The sequence below is a fragment of the Ictidomys tridecemlineatus genome, chromosome 4, assembly GCF_052094955.1.
Source record: "Ictidomys tridecemlineatus isolate mIctTri1 chromosome 4, mIctTri1.hap1, whole genome shotgun sequence".
NCBI classification, from domain to species: domain Eukaryota; kingdom Metazoa; phylum Chordata; class Mammalia; order Rodentia; family Sciuridae; genus Ictidomys; species Ictidomys tridecemlineatus.
This window is the reverse complement of record NC_135480.1, coordinates 101,273,154-101,291,460: the sequence shown is the minus strand read 5'-3', so window position 1 is coordinate 101,291,460 and position 18,307 is coordinate 101,273,154. Positions and strand designations below refer to the sequence as shown.

Sequence of the window (18,307 nt, the reverse complement as noted above, 5' to 3'; positions counted from 1 at the left end):
GGATTGAGCCTCCCATCCATAAATGTGTTGAAAGAATAGAGCAGCTGGGGACCCCTTTTAACCCTTGCCCATGTCCTTCTGGGAGGTGGGGGTAGGATAGATGTGTTTCTTTTCCCTAGAAGAAGACAGGACTCCCTCTCCCCTGCCATCAAGGATAAGTCTGCATGTTGTTTCTAACAGTAGTATCTCATGTTCTCCCAGCAGTACACCTGGCTGGAACACCTGTATGGAAACACTCTTAAAAGAGTCTAGCCATCTCCATTCCTCTGAAGATTTTAACTCTTGCTGTCCTTCTGTAGTCTAGGCTGTCCGAAGTGTCAGGCAGGGGGACCTGGGAAGGAACTTGGCTGAACACTTTGGAATTTTCTGGTAAGAAAAGTGCTGAACCAAAAGGTGGCTCAGCTCTGGAGTTCTAACCCATTGGCCTTTCCTTTCCCAACAGGTTTGTGAAACCTGGGCTTGATGTGGGCTGGCCAGCAGCTGCTCCAAAAAACAATAGAGAGGTTTGCAAAAGGCATAATTCAAGGGTATATGAAAGAATGGGTCTCTGGGTTCGTGGGCCGTGGGCCTAGAAAGTGATGCAGTTGCATCTTTCCCTCCTAAAGCAAGGGAAAAGGACAATTGTAACAAAGTCCTCAGTGTATAGAGGACAAGGCAGGAACAGCAGGGTCAGGGTTATGGGGAGTACAAATTAACCCACTCCCCAAGGGTTCAGTATTCTTATGGCTGTTTTCCCCTGTGAGGAAACGGAGACTCCAGAGGTTAGTGCAGAGCATGCTCAAGGTCATGTTCCAAGTAAGGCTCCAGAGCTAGGAAGCAAATCTTCATATTCAAAGATGGTCTTGGGAATGGGGTTGGGAGGGGTAATTTGTATCACCTCCCGGCAGGGTCAGGGTTGGGGGAACTTGAAAAAGGGGGTTCTGGGAAGCAAATCTCCTAGATGAGATGAGGACCCCGCTCCCAGGGCCCTACCTGAAAATGACTATCAGCCACGCTGGTTTGTGTGCCTACGCGCCAGTCATTCATGCCGTTGGCGCCTGTTCCCCTTAATTGCCAAAGCACTCAATTAACGTGGGTTGCTGTGTCTGATGCTGGGCTATTTTCTCTTATGTCTCTGTCCCCCTGAGTTTACTATTTCAGAGACACACCAACTCTGTCATTGTGTTTGTCTGGCTCCCTTCCCACATTCACCAGAGGAAAACCGGAATGCAACAGCTGACGGCAAATCCGCCCTGGCCTTGGCGAGCCTCCTCGCCGGCGCTCCTGTTGCTTCTCCGAGCTTGACGGCCCTGGGGAAGAAATCTCCCCCGGCCGCGGGGAGAGGGGTCGGCGCGTGGACGCTACCCAGGAGCCACCGGACTGCGGCCCCCGGGAGCCGGGCCGAGCGAGCCCCCGCCCATCACCCTCGCGCCCGCCGCCCGCCCCAACTCTCCGGAGCCGGGAGGCGGGAAAGCAGCGCAGGCCGCGCCCACCGCCCTGCCCCCAGCCGCCACTCCCAGCTCCTCGGGACTCCGCACGTCCTCCCGGGATCTGCTGGAGGGGAGAGGCTGTGCAGGTGAGCGGCTGGGGAGTGGGCGAAGTCGGCTCCTGCTTGTGAGGGGGAAGGGGCGCGGGTGGGAAGGAGCCCGAGCGCCGCGGGTGCGGGGTCTTGTTTGTTTCCGTGGGTGTGTGCGTCCCCCCCGCGTCCCCGCCTGGGCAGCCGAAAGGGCTTCGGGGATGTAAACAAGGAGGTGGGCGTCGAAAGACGCAGGGCCCCCGGGAGGAGGCCGGCTGTGGCGGTGGGGCGATGCTGGAGGCTGGGTCGTGGCTGCCCAGTGCTGGGGGCCAGAACTGCTCCCACCCTCTATTCAGGGGGACTTTTCCTTTGTTACTGGAAGCCGTGGACCCTTGCGTGGAGCATGGGGATGAGGACGGACAGTGTGGCAGGATGTGAGTGTGGACACTCAGTGATACAAAATGGAACTTGCTGGTTTGGTGCCCAGGGGTGGGATGTGGGCTGGGAGGTTGCTGTGGTAGAGAAGAAGGTGTTGGGGTTCCAGGGCAAGGGAATTCACGAGAATGGTTGCATCACTTTTTTTCTTATTCTGTTCTACGCAATTCTGTTTTCTTTTCCAGGGGGCCCAGACCCCCCCATCCCCACCTTTCCCCAGCAAGGCTGGCCCTGGCAGAGCCTCCCTCTTTGTGTAGCCCTGGGCTTTCATGTAGAGTTGGACGGGCAGCCTGGGTCTTCCTGCCTGCTCAGGCTCTTACAAGTGGCAGAGCAGCCTGATTGGAACCGGGCCTGTCCAGGTGCCCGCCAACCTCAATACCTGGGGGGATGTGGGTGCTGAAAGCTTGTTGGCACCAATGTGGCCTCTCTCCACTTCCTTTGTTTCCTTGGCTTTGTGCCCTGGCTAGGTCCGGATTTCCAGGTTTGCAGATGGATCAGTGGGCATCCCAGGCCCTCTATGAAAGGACCCCCCAGTCCGGGGGCCAGCTGCCCTCATATTGTGTATTTGTGGATGTGTATGTCTGTTTTGCAACTTGGCCTTTTGCACGTGACCTGCCTGACAGTTGCCATGGAAACTCCAATTCTCAACCTCCCTCCTTTTCCTGCCCATTCCTCACCTCCACATTGCCTCCCCTCCCCCCTTCACCGTTGCCTAGATACTGGTTATCCTTGGCTTCTGTAGAGAGGGTCTCCTGGTTATATGGCTCCCACTCCAAACTGGCATGCCCCCTTACCCACCCTACCCCCCTCACACACAATACCCATTGCAAACATCTTTACACATGTACATACACACCACACTACACACATACTATCACCACTCACACACACTACACACATGCCATTCACATTCTCATACTCAGGCTACATGCACCTGTATCATACTGTGTGTGCACCACATACACACCAGATGCGCTCCATGCACACCACGTACTCCCCCCTACCTTCCCACTTGTGTTAACACGCACATCCCAACAGTAACACATACCATTGCTTCCCCAGCACACATACACACATGCACACACACATACACTCATACACTCATTCTTTAAAATAGGTCCCAGGCTGGGCTGAGGTAAGAAAGAGAAGACAGGGTGGTTTGAGGGGGAAGATGTGACACCCCAGAAGAGAAACCCTAACATCTCCCTGGGACTCTACAGAAGAAGGTGGAAGAAAGGCACTTCTAGGTTCCTTCAGAAGAGGGGCCCCTCTTCTAGGTGCCAGACTCTAGAGGCTGAGCACAGACCAGAATTTAAATCACTCCATGTTGTGTTCTCCCTGCACTAATCCTGAGAAAGCTGAGGCTCAGGCGTCTCCCTGGCTGGAGGAGCCTCTGTGAGGGAGGGGAAGGATGTTATGATGCTGGAGGGCAGGAGGGGACCGGAAGGAAGAAGAGGCCAGGAAGAGAGGGAAGTCACAGACAGAGGAGGGAGAGGAGCCTAGAGAGTGGAAGTGAGGGTCCTTGCTGGCTCCTCCTGGTGTGCAGGCCACTCTCTGCTCCCTCCTCAGTAACATTTTCCTGCTTCCTGCTTGGCTCCTTCAGCCCCATCTGTGCATCTAGGAGAGGAGGTGGATTTGCAAAATCTCCTAGACGGCCAGGGCTCTTTCAACACTTACACTTCTATGGTCATCAGATGGTAGATGCCTGAAGGAAGGATTTCCTTCCTTGACTGATGGGGAACCCATTTCATTCAATCATTTAATGGATTATTGTAAGTGTTTACTATGGGTTAACTGCTGGGGACATGGCAAGGAGAGAGACACAGTTTATGGCCTCAGAATCTGATTTCTCAGAGCCAGAAGGAGCCTTGAGAGAGCATCCACTCAGGGCATAGTTAGGGAAACTGAGGCTCAGAGATCACATGGCCACTAGGACCTACGGCTTTCTGACTTCTCAGCCAAGATTTTGGATCCCACACCACCTGACTTGAATCTCCTGCCTTCTTTTCTCAGCTACCATCAATCTTTTGGAGATTGGAATGATCCTTCAGAAGTGAGGGTCCTCTAGTAGGCAGGGGACAATAGAGAAGCCTGTTCCAGTATGTTTCTTGGAAGGTGAAGCTGGAGGGTGAGGCAAAGAGAGGGAAGAAGGAGCTGTTTGTTAGTCCCTGGGATTTCCCCACAGCTTTAGGAGAGTCAGCCCACCTAGATCTCCATGACTTCCCATTGGACTTAGTGGCTGCCATCTGCATGGCAGGCAGTGCCGTGTAGCCCCTAGGCCAGTCCTCCTGACTCACTGTCTGACAGATCATGGGTGGGCTTCTGCAGCAGTGCCCTGGAGGAAGCAAACCTCCAGGAAAGCACAGCACCCTACAGGTAGAAAGCCTCCATCTGGAAGGCCTGGTTCTAGCCCTGCTCCATAGTAACTGGGCTTCCCAGGGGCCAATGCATTTATCCTACAAATGTCCTCATATGCAAACTGGGCTTCTGGTGAAATCTAAAAAATGATTTAAACTGCTCTCAAGCAACTGAATGCTTCCAAGATTTTAGACCTCTGTTTCCACATCTGCCAATAGGGAGTTTAGAGTCATGATTTTCAAGCCAGCCTTCCTCTAAATTTATGTGGATTTTACAATCTTGAAAGTGATCTCTTTTCTCACTAAATTGTACTCATTACTTTGCAATACAAGGTTGTGCCTGAAAGGGGGTTGGGCTCTGGCTACTCTGGAAATAGATCCTTTTTCATCCAGTGGGCAGGCAATCCAGGAGCTGAAACCAGTTTTTCCTCTCTTGGGTGGTGGGAGCTGGCCTCTCCTGGACCAGGGTCTGCCTGGTCTGTTCTGCCAGGATGCACATGGAATTGGGGAGAGTCTTTAGAGGCTGTCCTCTGGACAGGACCAGACCCACGGCCATCATTTGGTAGGTCTGCACCAGACCAAGGGCCATCAGTTTGTAGGTCTGTAAAGACCTTTCTAGGATGAGATTTTGGTGGGCTGGAGAGTTTGCTACAGGAGGTCCTGGTCAGGGACATGATGCTGGCTCTCTGTCCCTGATGAGAAGCAGGATGTCTCGGGCTGAGACAACCATGGAACTCATTTGGCAGAATCTGCTGTGTTCTGAAATGGAGGTGGGGGAGTCTCTGACCTGGGAAATATGCAGCCAGCTTGGAGGCCACACAGAAACACTTTTGTTAAAATATGCGGGGGAGAAGGAGGCCCAGGAATGAGGCTGCCCCCCCCTCCCCCAGGATCAGGCTGGGGCTATAGGAATGCTGCCGCCCAGACTTAGAATACCTGCTGGAGAGAACCACAGATAAGGTGGGGGGAGTCTAGATGGAGTGACAGTGACCTCTACACTGCTAAAGGGCAAAGCCAGGCCTCGATTGAGAGACCAGAGGCCAAGGTCTCAATTCACTCATTCAACAAATGTTCATTGACTTCACTGATGTGCCAGGCCCCTGGGCATCTCAGGACCCACTGAAGATGTGGAATGATGGCTTCTTGCTCACCAGAGTCACCCTTCTCGGGTCGGATCCCCTTACCTCCCTCCACCCCCCGCCTGCTTAGAAGGGCCCCCAGAGCCCTCTTCCTCCCCAGGAGAGGCCCTCAGCTCACTCACTCTGCACTCACACTTGTGGGCCTGTCTCTTCCTCACACATACATCATCGTCCACACCTGAGAGGCAGGTGCAGTAGGCAGGTCATGCATCTTCTCACCTCTGCAGCTGCAGTCTCTCACCGGGCTCTTGAAATGCCCTCTTCCACCCTCTCAGCCGAATTCAGTCCATTTTAGCTACCGATCCTGCAGCACAGGTCCAGTTGTGTCCAACCTCTCAGGGGCGCTCCCCTGCAGTTAATTAGGACACGTGCTGACACTGCACTCAGGCTTCTGTAACCTGGCTACAGCCACCTCTCCAGGTGCCTTTTCTGGGTACTCATCTGAAGCCCTGCTGGAACGTGCCCTCACTCCTGCCTGTGGAGCAGGGTGGCAGCCTTGGTGGATGCACAATCTTGGGTTCTGATCCAGATTCTGATGCTATCTAGTTTTCTTAACTTTTCTAAGTCCCATTTCCATATCTGTCAAATGAGTGTGAGGATTGAGTGGGGTGAGCTCTGTAAAGTGTTAGCACATGGTAAACAAGCAGTAAATATTACTTTAAACAAAAACGGGAATGATAGAGACTATCGTATTATAATTAGAATGACATCATTATTGTTATATCATCCTTCAAGTCTCCTTCCAAGTGTCCATTTGGTCAGGTAACTCTAATTCCCAATAAAAACACATGTCCCCAAGGCTCTACTCCTGAGGCCCATGGTGTCTGCTACTTGCCAGACACTTAAAGACACACCCCTTTCGGGGTGTGGTCGTGTACATCTATAATCCCAGCTATTCTGGAGGCTGAGGCAGGAGGATCAGGAGTTCAAAGCCAGCCTCAGCAACATAGTGGGGGCCCTAAAGCAACTCAGTGAGACCCTGTCTATAAATGAAATTTGAAAAAGGGTTAGGGACTGGATATGGCTCAGTGGTTAAGCATCCCTGGGTTCAATCCCTGGTACCAAAAAAGAAAAAAAAGAAAAACCATGACACACCCCTCCCTCCATTCCACTCGCCTCTTCAGAGGTGAGGTCTGTTTGTTCTCCCCATGTAGCCATGGAGAACGCCCAGGAAGCCCATGTGAATTGAGCATAAGTAGGAAGAGTCCTTGTTCTCTAGGTGTGGCACCCAGTTGCCCCTCTGGACTGTCTCCCTTGCTTTGTTACCTTGGAGCACAGAACCTGTTCCTAAGCCATTCATTTCTGTCTTCCTAGTCATTGTCCCAGAATGCCCGGTTCCTTTAGTAGAGTCCAAAAACTAAGATTTGACCCCATTTAGGTTCTGGGAGATACTTAAGGGCTGAGGTCAACAGAGGAAAACTGATTTATCATTGATTTTGGGATCTGACAGAGGCCCAGATGGCAGAAATGATGACATGAGGTTGGGTTGGGTGTTGCTTAAAGCTCAAAGTGCCATTTTGATGAGGAGACACACACACACACACACACACACACACACACACACACACACACTAGCAATGGCAGTACCTGGAAGAGGTGTAGGTGTTGGCTTTGTGGAAATCAGGGGAATGAGGGGCCCAGGTGGGAAGAGAAGGGACAATGTGTTTTCTGAAAGAGATTGACATCCCCCTCCCCTACTCAGAGATAAGGCAAATTTCCAGGTATCCCATTGGATCATTTTCCTACCACTCCCATCCCCGAGAGATAATGTGGAATGTATGCAAAGGGCTCAGTAGGCGGAAATATGCAGATCCTGAGCTGGGCTCCCAAAGGGGTGGACAGAGAGCTGGGCTCCCAAAGGGGTGGACAGAGAGAGTGGAGGCGGCTGGATGAGTCCCTAGGTGCTGAGGTGTGGCTGTGGGCAGGTAGTGTGGGCCTACTCCAGGACCCTGGCCTGAGCTGCTGCTCTGGATTTTTATTGCTGCAGCCAGGACTGCCCTTCTGGCCTCTCTAGAATGGACCCTGGTCATCAGGTGTGTGGAGGACATGATCCTATTCCTGACCTACCTGGGTCACACCTGTTCACCAGAGGACCTACTACTGCTGTTCACTGCCTCCTACAGTGGAGGCTTTCTGGGACTGCATTGATGTCCCCTTGGGATGGGTACTTGACCTTGTGCTGGGAGAGGAAAGCCTGTGCCCAACTGGCTGGTGTACTCTGGGCACTTGGTCGTTGGGCTGAGCCTGAGTTGGCAGCACAGTTCTGTTCCGTATTCAGCTTCCCAGGGCTGATACGAGAGGTCCACAGGTAATGGCTGGGATGGCACTGTGAAGATTGTCATGGTCCACAGCCACAGTGAGGTGACAACAAGATACCATGCCCCCTCCTGGTGGGCCAGCTCAGGGTCTTCCCAGGGAGACTTCTGGATATCAGGCCTGGGTTTGGCATTTATGAACTGTTTCCTTTTTTAGGAAGATTTCTTATTTCTCTTCAAGGTCAGTTCTTTGCTTCTTTTTAATTCCCTTCTTCCGACCAAGTTTTCTTCCCTGGAAGTAACTCCATGTTAAAGATAAAGGTGCCTCTGGGTTAAAGTTAACAAGTCTCCAGTGACTAGTGAGGCTGAGATAGGAGGATGGCAAATTTGAGGCCAGCCTGGGCAACTGAGACCCTATCTCAAAATAAAAAAGGCTGGGGATGTAGCTCAGTGGTGGGGCACCCTTGGGTTCAATACCTGGTACAGCAAAAACAAACAAATAAACCAAAAGCAGCCCAAGTCTCCTCTGCCCCTCACTCTCTACAGCCTGCCGGGCTTTTGTCTGGGTTCAGAGCCTGGGTTCAGATAGGATTAGGTCCGGCTGGAGAGCAACAGCTTGGAGCCTTGGGAACCTGAGGGCACAGCTCTAGTCCCCCTGCATTATGGGCACCTCTCTTCCATGAATGAGGGAAGGTAGGGCAGAATCTCAGCCACTGGGCTGCTCAGGGGCCCTGCCAGGCCTGAAGGCCCTGTGAATAGGTGGAAGGGCCCCAGGGTAGTGCCAGCAGCAATGCTTTGTGGTGGGGGTACCATGCCCTGTGCCCAGGCTGTGTCCAGCTGCCTCTGGGTAGCACGGGGAATTTGGGGCCTAGTGTCTGCAGCCACGGAGTACCCCAGGCCTCTTGGATTATCCCTGCCTCTTGCTCTCCTCTCCCCTCCCCATACGTTGAGTTCTCTTGTTGAATTCTCTCTCCTTCTCAGCTCCTCCCTGGAACTTTGTGTGTGTGGGGGGGGAGAGATCATTTCAAGCTAAGCTATTAAATAGAATAATTGATGTTTAATTGTTTATCTGATGGGCCTTTTAAATCAGGTTGAGGAAACAGGTTGCATTTTCCTCTGGAGGCCGCAGATCCATCCGTGGCCTCTGGTGCAGACCCAAAGCACTTGTTTTAAGAGGCAGCTTTAAAAGCCTTGGCTGGCTCTTGACTCTGGCTGTGAACTGGAGACGCCCAGCCTCTTACAGAAGCCCTGGACACCGTGCCAGGAAGATGAGCTGGTGTGGGAAGGAAGGGATGCAAATGGAGATCTGTTTTTGTTTTCTAACTGAATAAAAATTTTATTATTGTTCTGTGAACAGCCTTTATTTTTTTAGAACGGTTTCAGATTTACAGAAAGCTTGGGCAGATGGTGCAGAGTTCGATATTCTCCCCCAGATACAGTTCTGCTTACCTTACTGTTACTACGATTAGTGAGCCAACATTGATACATGATTATTAACTAAAGTTGACACTTTCTTCTAATTTCCCTAGTTTTTACCTGAATGTGCCCTTTCTGTTCTAGGATTCCACCCAGGTCATCGTGTTACATTTAGTCTTCAGGTCGTTTTAGACTCCTTTTGGCTGTGATGGTTTCTTAAGACCTTCCTAGTTTTTTTGTTTGTTTGTTTTGTTTTTGCAGGAGCGGTGGTGGTGGTGGGGAAGTACCAGGGATTGAATTCAAGGGCAGTTGGTCCCTGAGCCACATCCCCAGCCCATTTCGTATTTTATTTAGAGACAGGGTCTCACTGAGTCGCTTAGCACTTCGCCGTTGCTGGGCTGGCTTTGAACTTGTGATCCTCCTGTCTCAGCCTCCAGAGCCACTGCGATTACAAATGTGCAGCACCGGAAGACCTTCCTAGTTTTTGATGACTGTGGTAATTCTTTCTTTTGAGGGGGTGGGTACTGGGAATTGAACCTAGGGATGCTCTATCATTGAGCCCTTTGTTTTTTACATTGAGACAGGACCTCACTAAGTTGCCAAGGCTGGCCTTGAACTTGCCATTCTCACGCCTCAGCCTACCACGTTGCTAGGATTACAGGTGTGCACCATCATGCCCAGCTAACTGACAATTCTCAGGAGCAACGGTCAGGCGTATTATGGGATGTCTCTCTATTGAGACTCATCTGATGTTTTCCTCATGATTAGACAAAGTGTGGGTTTGGGAAGGGAAGATCACAGAGTAAAGAGCTGTTGTCATCACGTCATGTCAAGAGTAAACACTCTCGGTGCCATTTGTCACTGTTGATGTTGAGATCAGTCACATGGTTTCCATCCTTCCACGGCCCTCAGGCAGCATGCTTCCTGTACCTGACAATTGGAGCTGGGCTCTTTCTGCTCCTAAGACAAACACATCGGCCTGTCGATCAGCTCTCTCTGGCTGTCCTCACTGTCCCAGGTCTTGCAAGTCGTGGAGTAGCACAGAGGCCTTCCAGCTAGAACCTTGTTAAAGAGAGCATGAAACCAGAGTGTGCTGTGTGCCAGGTCAGTGTAACCGACAGGTCGCAGGTGCTCTGAAGAGGAGTCTCTAGGTGTCTCCAGGCTGTCGTGGTGGTTGGATGGAGGGAGCATTTCTCAATTTTGGCTGCATGTTAGAATTAGCGAGGGAGATTCTTAAAAGTTACTGATGCCTTGGTCACATGTCCCTGAATTTAGAATTTAACGGAGCTTAGTTGATTCCCAGATATCTTTCCTTTGTTTTTGTTTTTCCTTTTCTTTTCTTTCTTTCTTAAAGCTCTCCATGTGATCCTAAGGTGTAGCCAGAGTTGAGAACTAGAGTCAACAGGAAAGGGAAGGGCCTTCTGAGTAGAGGGAACAAAATGTACAAAGGCATGAAAATAGATGCAGTCAGGGCAGAGCATGGGAAGTAGCTGCCCTTAGCTGAAAGTAACTGAGAGAAATTACTGGACGGTAGAAAAGGAACAGACTCAGGGGTTTTTTGCATGCCAATAAAGAAAGGCCTGGAGTTTTAAAAAGTAAATAAAACACTGAAGGTACCACTAAGTGCTTTTGAGTTTGCAAGTGATTGGAAGATTGATCAGCGTCCAGGACAGAGAGGAGGGAGGAGTTAAAGATGCTCCCAGCTACTGCAGTGGGAGGCAAGCTCCTGTCCAGCAGAGGGCAGCCACAGAAGACCAGGGCCAGACTGGAGATGTTGCAGGAGGCAGGGGCTCAGCATGGAGCCCCAAGGGAAAGGCAGGCCCTGAGCCCCTGGTCAGACCTGAAGCTCTACCAGGCAGGGACTGTGCCTGTCTTGCTGGTCGTGTAGTAGCCTCAGTGAAAAAGCAGAGTGCCTGGAAAACAGAAGGCCATCAGGGAAAGAGAAGATTTCCATTCTTTCCAAACTCACACCTTGTTTCAATTCGCTCTCCCTTTCTACACAAAAATTTCCATTTAAATATAGGCAAATCTCAGGTGCATGGAAATCAATCTGATTAAATAACTCTGGCTAAGATATGCATGGCTGTTAGAATTGGGAGTTCTTCTCTTTTAAAGAAGGCTCTCTTTGGAGGCCGTCCTGGGGGAAGAGGCATTTTGGAGTAAGCGGGGGACCTTTAGGACCTTTATTTCAGTTCTCCATGCTCACATTCTAGCCAGCCCACTGGAGAAAGGCTGTGGGTTGCTGGGCTCCGAGTTGTTGGCATTCTCTGGGAGCCGAGCCCTATGGACAGGATCACCTACAACTGGCCTGGGCCATCGTCCAGCTCCAGCATGGTTGCACTCATACCAGCTGGGCAGAGAGCAACAGGGCGCCCAGCAGCTGCTGTGAGACAGGCAGAGCTGAGGAGGGAGAAAGCCTGTGCTGGGAGTGATGGGGCAGAACTGAACAGCTGGGATCCAGCAAGGCTGGCAGATAGGCAGGCCTCCCTCCTCCTCGGAGGCTCCAGGGCCTCAGCCTTAGCCCAACATCAGCCACAGTTAGCAGAGCAGAACTGGGCAAGAAAATGAGAAATGAGCATTTAAAAAGGCATTGTGCATGCTGAAGATTTTTAAAAAACTATGTTTGGATCATTCTTACCCCAGGCTCTTCTACCCTGGCCCCAGCAAGAACATCCCCATCAAATGAGCCCGGCTTGGTCGTGAGTCAGGCTCAGCATCTCCCCTCCTCATCAGTTATAGTCACTTTTTTTTCTCAGTAATTTAGTTGTAGATGGACATGAAACCTCTTTTTTATTATTATTATTTTATTATATGGTGCTGAGGATTGAACCCAGTGTCCCACACGTGTGAGGCAAGCACTCTACCACTGAGCCACAACCCCAGCCCTCTAATTTTTTTTATTGTGGTAAAATACACAACATAAAATGTGCTGTCTTACCCATTTTTAAGTATACATTTTGGTGGCATTAAGTACACTCATATTGCTCTGCAAACGTCACCACCATCCATCTCCAGAACTCTCCTTGTACAGATCTATGAAGAACAACTCCTTATCCTCCCTTCCCCAAGGCCCTGAGAAGCACCATGCTGCTTTCCATTTCTATAGTTCTGACTACTCTAAATGTGTCATATAAGTGGAATCATGTGATGTTTATTGTGACTGGCTTATTTTACTAAGCATAATTTCCTCCAAGTTCATCCATATTTTAACATATGTCATAATTTCCTCCCTTTCTTAAGGCTGAATAATATTCCTTTTATGTAAATACTACATTTTGTTACCACATCATTCATCCTTGGTTGGACACTTGGGTTGTTCTATGCTTTAATTAATAATGCTGCTATGAACCTGAATGTACAGATAGCTCTTTGAGACTTTGTTTTCAGTCCTTTTCAGTATGTGCTTAGATGTGGAAATTTAAAAGTTTATTTAAAAACAAATATCTTGAGGAACCATCATACTGTTTTCTATAGTGGCTGTGCCATTTTATGTTGCTATCAGTAGTGCACAGTGGTTCCAGTTTCTATTTCTCTACATTTTTGCTAACACTTGAGTTTCATGTGCGGATATTGGGATTTTGATTGATGTTATATTAAATCTACAGATAATTTGGGGTAGTATTGCATCTTAACAATGCTAAGTCTTCTAGTCCATGAACATGGCATATCTTTGCATTCATTTGTTGTATTTTCATTTCTTGTAGAAATATTTTATAGTTTTCATTGTGCAAGTTTTCACCTTCTTAGTTAATTTCTAAGTATTTTATTCTATTTGATTGCTATTGATTTTGTGTGTTGAACCATCCTTGCATTCTAGGAATAAATTAGGACCACCATTTCATTTTCTTTAATCCTGTGCATTGTCACACTTACCAGGGAGGCCACAAGGAAGAGCAGAAAGTGCACAGCATTTGGAATCAAAACAAGTAGATGACAATTCCAGCTATGTTCTAGGGCCTTGGGCAAAAGCAAACCAGAGTCTTTCATTTTTCTAGCCTGTAAAATGGCCATGATAACCAACATCACACAAAGTTGTGGTGTTTCTTTGAGCTAATGCTGAGGAGTTCTTTGGCAGATAGAATGTTAATTGTATGTTTGGTGTTTCATACTACCACCACCATCACCACCACCACCACTACCACCATCACCACAATCGCCACCATCACCACCACCACCACCATCACCATCAACACCACCACCATCACCATCACTATCACCACGATCACCACCACCATCAACACCACCACTATCACCACCACCATCATCTTCAGCCAAGGTAGGGCGTGCCAGGAGCTGGGTAGAGTAGGAATCATGCAAACCGTGGTTGCTCTCTTTTTCCTGGCAGCCATAGGTATACTGGCTGGTCCAGGAGTGAGGGACAAGAGTCCCTTTCCTGATCCATCTTGCCCTGACCTCCTGGACTCCAGGAGGAAGGAGGACCTGGGCCACCTTAGGAGCAACCTGTGATTTTATAGAAGCATACTTGGCCTTGCCCCACCTCAGGGCCACAGCCCTCCTGGACATACTGCAGGGCCCCTTGTGGGAAGCACTGGCCTCTCCTTGAAGGGAAGGAAGGAAACTCAACATGCTGGCCAGAGGGGTGCTGGAGGACCTCAAGGGCAGAGCCTCAGGCTGGGCCACAGTGGGCTGCTGGCCAGTGTCCCGTGGAGACACTGTGCCTTCCACTGGGCAGCTTCCCCATAGTCGGGGAACAGGGTGGGGTGTTTTCTCCTGGGAACAGCAGTGGTCCATTGACTCTCCTTTGCAAACTCCACCTTGGTGCGTTTACCTTTTCCTGCTCTTTGAGTTGTCAGTGTGACTAGCGAGCTTAGGGGCTCCGTGGAAGCATGCGGGCAGCTGAGAGTGTGGAGGCCCAGCAAGGATGTGGCAGGAGGACACAGCACAGCCTCTCAAGCAGATGTTCTTTTGTCCCCATGGTGTCCGTCCTCCTGCTCCTCCCGGTGTCCTTCCCACTCTGGCTCCGTTTCAGCCTCTGTTCCGCCTCCAGCCTCTGTCTCCTCTGCGTGTCCCTCTCCCACTTCTCTCTGGCCTCTCCGCCTTTCAGTTTCTCTTCCTCTGGAATTTCCTACTTTGCTGTACATCACACCCTCTCCATTTTGTTTTGTTTTGCTGTTTTGCTTCTGTGTGTCTTTGAGGCGACTCCCCTAGTTCTTGGCCAGTGTCGCTGTTCCCTGGCTCTCCCAGTCAGTCACACCACTCTCCCGATGCCACCTGTGTGTGGCCCCGGATCATGTGGGCTGTTGATCTTGCAGCAGGAGAAGGCAGTGGTCACGGGAGCCTGCATGGGCCATGGGCTGAGGCCCGCTCTGTCCCCTGGGTTGGTTCAGGACACTGGAACCTCCCCATGGTTACAGGAAAGGCAAGGAGGGCCAGGAGGGAACTGGGCCTTTCCCTGGCCTCTGAACTCGGTTCTTTCCACCCCTTGTTTCTCTTTGTTACAAGTGGCAGTGACGAACTCATTGAGGCAAGGCAGAGGCTAGCAGTTCACAGAGCCACTCTGCAGGAAGGGCAGGTGCCAGCGGACCCTCTCCCTGTCCCTCCTGGGCAGCTCTCACCTGCTACTGCTGGAGGCTGGTCCATGCATAGACCCTCTGCAGTGGCATTTCTTAGGTTGGCTGCTTTGACCCTTCCTTCCTAGGTTCCAGTGTGACAACCCCAGATGGGGACACTGAAGTCTCTCACCCACTCCTTTTAGCTACCGGGAAGGCATGCAGGTGTCAGCCTGCAGCAGACCTGGGTTTGGGGTGGAGGGCGGGAGCAGGCTCCCTTCCAGCAGGAGATGCTGGCCACCGGACAGGGGTGATGGACAGGCAATAACTGCACCCACAAAGGCCTCCCCACGTGACCCTCACAGGCCATGAGAAGCACATTAGTATCGCTCACTTTTGCAGAAGCAGAGGCTCAGAAAGGTCAACCAACTTGCTGAGGCCACAAAACCACTGTGCAGCAGAGAGGCAGGAGTGATTCCGAGCAGGGACTCCGGGGCCACGGCTCTTGAGTTGGAATCTGGGTTCTGCTACTTTCCAGCTCCGGGACTTTAGGAAAGTGACTGACCCTTACTGGAGTCAGTTTGCCCATCTGTCCAGTGGGAATAATCATGATAGTGATCTGGGGCTACTGTAAGGACTGCAGGAATGGATATAAGTAGACCACTTAGAACAGCACTTGGCACGATGAGAGCCCTCATAAATGGGTATTGTGGTCACAGTGCTTTACAGTTTACAAAGAACCCTCACCTGAGTCTTTGACCTTCATAATGGCCTTGGGAAGTGGATGAGAGAATGGACCAGCTGACTCAGCCGCACAATGTGGTCTGTTCAGAAAACTCACCCTCCTGAGTAAAAGCTACCCATCCAGGAGGGGACGTAAGCCCGAGCTCAGGGTCTGGAGAGGCTATGGGCTTGGCTGGTGGGCATTCACCCAGAGACAGGAGCCCTTTCCTGTGGCTGACTTGACAGAGCTCTCTGATTCCCTCCGGCCCTGAGTCGTGCGCCCTCCTCCTGCTGGACCAGGGTAGGAGCAAGGGCCACGTGGAAACTACTAGGGGGAAGTGGGTCCTTGAAAGAGCCATAGAGCAGGTAGCCCATGGTGATGCTTCACCACTGAACGGGTGGGAGCCCTCCCCTATTGATCTGGGGACTGGCAGGCTGGCTGCATGCTTATAACTGCAGACCACCCTCCCTCCTCCGACAGGGAGGCAGGCAGAGCAAGGCTAAAGTCTGGAACTCAGCACTCACTTGCTTTCGCTGCCTCAGTTTCTTTCCCTGGAAAGTGGGTTCAGTGATGGTAAGTCTGTCGCACAGGGGAGCGAATGGATGTTGGGAAGAGGCCTTTGCTGTAATCCCAGCCAAAGGGCGTAGGTGAGCTCTCTGCAGGTGACTGTTCTGTAGCATGGATGGGAGTAGCATGAGGCCAGTGTGATGCCAACAGAGCAGCCCAGGACTAAGAGCTGTGGCAGAGGGACTGGCCAGATGTACTGACAGGGAGGTAGAGTCTGTTCCTAAGACATTAGGAAGTCTCACTGTTTGGGAAGGACAGGGGGAGGTTTCATTCTTTTGTGTTAAGCAAGATTTTTCAGAGACAAGGGAGTGACCCAGGGGCTTTTAAGCCTCCCAGCCTTGCTTCCTGGGTGAGGGAGTAGAGGATCAGGGGCCTTGCCTTCTAGCCGGATGCCATCTCTCCCTGCCCCAAGGCCACTCTGCCCCCTTTCTTCTCTAATCCAAGGTCACCTTCCAGTCAAAGGAGCCTGTGGGTTGTTTCTTTCCTGTCACTCTTTGCCCTGGCCACACTCATTCCTGCAGGGCCTTGTCTTCTAACCTGGTTCCTGGGTAACCTCTGGTGTTGCTGGGCCTTCCCCTGCTGTTTTCCAGCCCTGGTCTGCCGCCTCCAGACCTCAACACATCAAATCAGCAGACAGGACTGGGGGCGAGTGCTCTGAGCCAGGCCGTGCCCCTAACTGGCTGGATAAATCAAGTGCCTTCTCTCTCTCTCTGTAAACCTCACATCTTGGTTCTATTCTATTTATACACAGTCAGATCTTTCAACAGTGTCTTTGTTGCAAAGATGCAGAGACATCACAGGACAAACCATGTCCCCAGCTAGCCTAAGCTATGGGGCCCAGGCATTCTGTGACCATAAGAGGGTCCCTTGGGAACACACTATCTGAAGTGGGCCCTCCCATCTCTCTTTGGGGCATCCCACAAGGACCCAGGCCACAGTGATCCCAGGAACCTGTTGTCCATGGCTGAGCTGCAGGAGGCCAAGCAGGCCAGAAGGAAGGAAGTGCAAGTGAGACTTTGGGACCCAGGGGAGCCAGGTGGGGGAGCCATGAGGGTGGGATAATGAAGTTTCACTGTAATTTAGAGCCTTTGCCTTTTGCAGGGAGGTTGTTTCTGAGTTATTTTCACAATAGAATCGGGTATTCTGATCTACCTCGCTGCTGCGTGGAATTAGAAATAATAAAGCATGTTGATATATCATCCACCAGGGGCTTCTCTTTCCGAGTCACGTTTACCCAGCAATTAAGTGAAATTATGTGACACTTATGGAAAGATACTCCCCGGAGAAGCTCTTCTGATTGCTGTCTCCCACACGTGCAGCAGGCGACCCTGCAAACAGCAGGACGCTGGGAGAGGGGGATTAACGTGGAAGCGTTGCTGCTGCCCGAGGTGTCAGCTGTTTCCAGAGCAGATGCATGAGGACATGGAGGAAGAGACATTAGTGCAGGCCAAATCCTTTCTCACAGTATGCTGCAGAGGAAACCAGTCCGTTTTCCAAACAAGAGCATGGTCCCCATGGTCTAGGAGTTAAAGGAGAGTGATAGGCCGGGAGTCCCCTGCTCCCGCAGTGACGGCTTCTCAGCTCTTCTTTCCCAACCAGTCAGGTCCTTAGGGTCCTAGGCAGGGCCCAGGGCCTTAAAACAAAGAGGTCCTTGCCCTAACATGCCCATGGAAACTCATGGAATGTTCCTGAACCCCCTCTCCCAGCTCCACCCAATTCTGCCTTGCTTTTCCACTCCCCTCTTCCATATCCTTGAAATCTGTGGCCTGGAAATGATGTCACTTCCATCACCTCTAACCTCCCCACCCACTGCCCAGCTTCCTCCCTGGAAGAAGGGAGAAAGGAATGTGTGGGAGCTGGGGTGGGTGCGGAGGGGCTGGGGGCCCTGCTGGGGAGGGAGGGAGGGGAAGCTGAGATAGAGTTTCTTGGTTCAGCAATGAGACAAAGGCACTCTGTGTTCCCTCAGAGGCTCTGTGGATGTACTTGGCCATGCCACTCTGGGCCAGTGCCAGCTGTATCACTGATGAGATTTTTCAGAATGGGTTTGGGGCCAAGAGGCACCCAGAGGAGACCTGTGCTGGGGGGTGGCTGGTGTAGCCCAAGCCCCCACAGCAGCTTGGAGTAGAGCATCGGTCACAGTTCAGATCTGTGACTGTTCCTTTCAGCACACTGTGACTTCATCAGAAATGTTTTCTTCCGAGCACAAAGACAGGTCTTCGCTCTTTAGCTTGGCCTGGGTGATTCTCCACTGTCTGATTCCAGCCATCTTATCAGGAGTCTCTCCAAACCATCTGTCGCGATTCACTCAAGCCGGGTCACTGACTTGGAAGGTACTAGAAATGGCAAACACTTGGTGGGCTGCTGCCCCAGCCCCTTCCTATGCCATGTAGACCCTACCAGGGGCGAAGC

General features: G+C 51.3%; 1 protein-coding gene across 7 annotated transcripts in view; it reads left to right on the top strand.

Moving 5' to 3' along the window:
• The first annotated feature begins 1,225 nt into the window (after nucleotides 1-1,225).
• Fxyd6 (FXYD domain containing ion transport regulator 6) overlaps nucleotides 1,226-18,307 on the top strand; it is a 31,016-nt gene continuing 13,934 nt past the window's right edge. The window contains exon 1 of one of the 7 annotated variants that reach the window (XM_005328312.5): nucleotides 1,226-1,555. Coding sequence is in view for 5 of the 7 variants with exons in the window: in XM_040285297.2 (XP_040141231.1) it covers nucleotides 1,899-1,929 (31 nt within the window). In the remaining 2 variants the exon portion in view is untranslated. Of the gene's footprint in view, nucleotides 1,556-1,771; nucleotides 1,930-18,307 lie in introns of those variants that run through there. The other 6 variants (XM_005328311.5, XM_040285297.2, XM_040285296.2 and 3 more) reach the window with 6 other exon arrangements.